At 47.7% G+C, this 4,620-nt stretch overlaps 1 protein-coding gene across 1 annotated transcript; it reads right to left on the bottom strand.

The window, feature by feature from the left end:
• Positions 1-1,119: 1,119 nt before the first annotated feature.
• Positions 1,120-4,023, bottom strand: LOC108544222 (pregnancy-specific beta-1-glycoprotein 8-like; the record flags this gene model as incomplete). The annotated part of the gene is given in 3 exon segments (XM_017895261.1): positions 1,120-1,496; positions 1,882-2,169; positions 3,642-4,023. Coding segments are annotated over 3 exon segments (1,047 nt in total), but the record flags the coding sequence as incomplete, so codon positions are not given.
• Between the last annotated feature and the right edge of the window lie 597 nt (positions 4,024-4,620).

The following is a 4,620-nucleotide window of genomic DNA, read 5'->3' as shown; positions in this document are numbered from 1 at the left end:
CCTTAACAAGGAATAAAATTCCAATACATCATGCAAAATGGATGAACCTTGAAGACATTATGCTAACTGAAATAAGCCAGACAAAGGATAAGTATTTTATAATTAAAAAGGATAATTATTTTATATAATTATATATATATAAAATAAAAAAAGGATAATTATTTTATAATTCCATTTATAAAAGATAGAATAGCTAGTTACATAGAGACAAAGAGTAGAATGGTGGGTGCTAAGGCTTAGGGGGAGAAGGAGTGAGGGTTACTGTTTATTGGGTACAGAGGTTTAATACGGTAAAAGGAAAAAGTTCTGGAAATGGATAGTGTGATGGTTATACAACACTAAATTGCACACTTAGAAATAGTTAATGATAAGTCTTATAATATATATAAGTGTCCTGGTAGTCTTACACTCTATAAATACACACTTTCTGGCATTGCCCCTTTCCTGCCATGCAGAGCCCCAGAGGTGAATCTCCCTGTTTCTACAAGTGTGCATCACTCATTGTCCTCTGTGCTGTGTCCCACGTGCTGTGCCCACAGCCTCATACAGCTGGTGACTTCAGAGCCAGGACACAGCTCAAGAGTCTGCCCCAAGGCTCCCTCTCTTATTGCCCTGCAGCCTAGGCTTCATTTCAACTGGCAGCTCAATTTAGCCAAATTCAGGACAGGCCATCAGGGGTCTTTCTCCACACACGCTGGTCTGAACCCCGTGGAACCCACCCCAGTGGAGTCAGGCAGGGCCATTCACTGGAGAAGCCTGGAGCAGAGGAGGCAGCAATCTGAGCTGCTCCTTTCTCATCCAAGGAGCTTCCTCCTCTCATTTGGTGGAAAAATGTGAGCTTGTTTCAAAGCTTCAGATGTTCTTTGTAGCACATGGAGTAAGTAAAAGAAAACAAAGATGTGGCGGAAAGGGGCGTGTTGGAGACAGCGAGAAGCAACTTGATCTTGAGGACTCTCCTTCTTGTACCTCTATGAAGCCTCTTCCACCACATAGGGCTCAGGACTGACAAAGTCCCCTCCCTACCCTTCTCAGACTGGACACAAGGTCAACCATGAGAAAACAGAGAAACAAGGAGAAGAGAGTCTGTGTAGACAAATTGGGAGGGTTCAGGAGGATAATTTAGGATTTGCTTCTGCCCATGGGACACAGACTGGGAATAAAAATGTTTTCCTGACTCTTCTCTGAAAGCCAGATAGACTCCACCGAAAACCCTATTGCCAATGATGCAGGGATCCACTTACCAGAGACTATGATCATCTTGAATGTGGAACATTCCCTGCCAGTGGCTGAGTTACGAGCAGAGCAGCCATAGACCCCGTTATGCTTTGTAGTAATCTTGGGGATAAAGAGCTCTTGTCCTGATTGCAGAAACTTCCCATTAATCGTCCAAGAATACTCTGCCGGTGGGTTAGAGTTCGCGAAGCAGGACAAGTAGAGGTTATCTCCTGAACGGTAATCGGTGAATGAAGGGAAAATGCTGGGGAAGTCTGGACCATCTGGAGTAAAGAGAATAAAGCCACAGGTGATGTCGTCCAAAGGAAGGGGATGCACCTGGTCTCTCAAAGGGACACAGTGTCCCTCTGAGCCAAGACACACCCTCAAGGCCCAGCCAAACCTCTTCTGTCTTCACTGAGCCGAGGCGTGAGGTATTCACGTGTTTCTCCCATCACAGGCTGTAGACCCCAAGTCTCCCATGACAAGAGTAGCCCCTCCCTTTATGTTCTTGCTTAAGGCTGTACCTAGCCAAGTTTTCCCAGGGCAGGGAGTCATGGCCAGCCCTAGTGTCCAGAAATAAGTATCTGTACTTGGACCTGAGAGAGACTGAGATGCCTGGCTTCTTGTCATTTGGATTTTTGCTGGTGGCCTGGTCCACAGAGGAACCAAAGATAAAAAGGACATTCAGGGTGACTGGGTCACTGCAGATGCTACCAACTTGATCCCGTAGTTCACATTCATAGGGTCCTGTGTCATTTCTTGTGACATTGGCTAGAATGAGGATCCTGTTTTAACCAGGTTGCTTTAGCATGGGACTGACTGGGAGGCTCTGACCATTTACCCTCCACATGTAGATGTAGCCCTGAGTCTTAGGTACACAGGTTAAGGATACATCATTCTTATTTTCCATGGGGTTGAAGTTGTTGCTGGTGATGTAGGGCTTGGACAGCTCAGCTGGGTGGATAACAGAAGATTGTCCTGTGTGGCACCTTTGTTTCCTCCACAGGCATCCTTCAATCAGAGTTGGCATCTCCCACCTCTCAGCCCACCCGAGTCCTTGAAAGCCAATAGCTGGTGCGTGGGTCACAAGACAGATGCATGATGATCTAAGGGCTCAAAGACTATGAGGCCACCTGCTCTGTCTTAGGTAAGCACAGACTTTCTCAAGTGTGAATTTACCGGCAGTGTTGGGTCATGGATGGACACGTCAGTGGGAGTCACAGGCCCTGGTACACCTCCCAGTCCCTCTCTAATCAGCTGACTGGCTGGCTCACCTTGGGTTCCTTACCTGGAATGTGCTGGGCCTCTTCTAAATTCCATCCTACTTTGCCCCCCCTAGATGTGATTTCTCTGCAGCTTCCATTTCCAAGGACCTTGTAGAGATGAGTAGTAATGGGACTTCCCATTGTCCTGAAACCCTAAGATACTGAACAGCCTGGCCTGGGACTGGATGTTTCAGCAGAAATAAGACAGGGGAGACCAGGGTCAAGCCTGGAGGTCAGTTCAATCCTCAGGCAGTGGAGGTACAAGGTGGGGCAGTTTTTTGCAGGTGTTTCATGATGACTTACTTGAGCCAGTGACCTCCAAAGATAGAGCAGAGTACAAGGAATGATGTAGAAAGAGTGAAGGGGACAGGCAAAAGCTGGTGGTTTTGGAGCAGAAACATATTCCCTGTCCTGGGTTTTTTATTTCCTTCTCCTTCTGCAGACAGCAGGTGGCTCTTCCTTGATAGCCAGATAGACTTCACTGGAAAACATATGGCCAGTGCTCCATGGATTCACTTACCAGGAACTATGAGCCTCTTAATTATGAGATTTGTTCCACCAGTAGCTGAGTTATGGTTGAAACAGACATAGACCATTCTATATGTTTTAGTGATTTGAGGGATAAAGAACACTTGTGCTGATTGCTGGAACTTCCCATCAGTCAGCCAAGAATGCTCTGCCATTGGGTGAGAGTCTCTGAAACAGGAGAGCTTGGGGACTTCCCCTGGATGGTAATAGGTGTATGAAGAAGAAATGGTGGGGTTATCTAGGTCATCTGGAGCAGAGAATAAAGTCACAGGTGATGTTGTCAGAGGGAAGGGAAAATCCTGGTCTGTGGAAGGGCTACAGTGACCCTTTGAGCTAAGTCACAACACTGAAATCCCAGCCAAATCCCTGCTTTGTTCACTGATCTGGAGCTTGAGACATTCACCTCTTTCTCCCATCATAACCTGTGGACCCTGTGAGTCTCCCATGGCAAGAGCAGCCTCTTCTCTCCCGTTGTTGATCAAGCCTAAGCCTACTCTTCATCATCATGGCCAGCTTTGATGTCCAGGTTTAAAGGTCTCTGTTCTTGGACCTGAGAGGGACTGAGAGGCCTGGCCTCTGGCCATGTGTATTTGGGATGGCAGCCTGGCTCACAGAGGAACAGAAGATACTCACAGAGGAGATTCAGGGTGACTGGGTCACTGCGGCTGGAACTCACTGGGTTCTTCATTTCACATTCATAGGGTCCTGCAGTATTTTTTCTGACACCATATAGAGTGAGGGTCCTGTTGTTCTCGGACAGCTGCAACTTGCGACTGATAGGGAGGCTCTGACCATTTATCCACCACAGGTAGCTTACGTCCTGAGTGTCAGGATCACAGGATAAGATCACAGTCTCCACGGCCTCCCTGGGGTTGAAGTTGCTGCTGGAGATGGAGGGCTTGGGAATCTCCACTGTGCAGATAACAGAGAGAAGATTGCCCTGTGTGGCACCCTTGATTCCTCCAAAGGCATTTTCAATCAGAGATGGTCTACCACCTCTCAGCCCACTCAAGTCCTAAAAGCCCATGGCAGATGTGTGTGTTACAAGACAGATGCATAGCAATCTGAGGGCTCAGAGAATGTGAGGCTGCCTTCTGTATGTGGAAGAAGCACAGGCTTTCTCAAGTGTGAATTGAGCAGCAGCACTGGGTCACGGACAAACATGGGACCAGCAGTCACAGCCCCTGGTGCCTCTCTGAGTCCCCTCCTCTCCAACTGCCTGCCTGGCCCACCTTGCGGTCCTCACCTGGAGCATGCATTGCTGGAATCTTCTTAATTTCAGTCTTACTTTGCCCCAAGGTATTTTTTCTCTGCAGCTTCCCTTTCCAAGTACATCTTAGAGATGGATGATGGAACTTCCCATTGTCCTTAAACCATTTGGGTACTGGGAAACCTGGCCTGGGACTGGGTACATCAGCAGAGATAACACAGGGGAGACCAGAGTCAAGCCTGGAGGTCAGTTCAGACATCAGGCAGTGGAGCCACAAGGTGGGGCAGTTTTCCCAGCTGTCTCATAGTAAGTGACTTGAGCCAGTGACCTCTAAAGTTAGAGCAGAGTCCAAGGAATGACTACAAAGAGTGAAGGGGACAGGCAAGAGCTGATAGCTTTGGA

This window comes from Rhinopithecus bieti, unplaced genomic scaffold, assembly GCF_001698545.2.
Source record: "Rhinopithecus bieti isolate Rb0 unplaced genomic scaffold, ASM169854v2 scaffold_27004, whole genome shotgun sequence".
Taxonomy (NCBI): Eukaryota; Metazoa; Chordata; class Mammalia; order Primates; family Cercopithecidae; genus Rhinopithecus; species Rhinopithecus bieti.
This window is presented reverse-complemented; position numbering and strand designations above follow the sequence as displayed.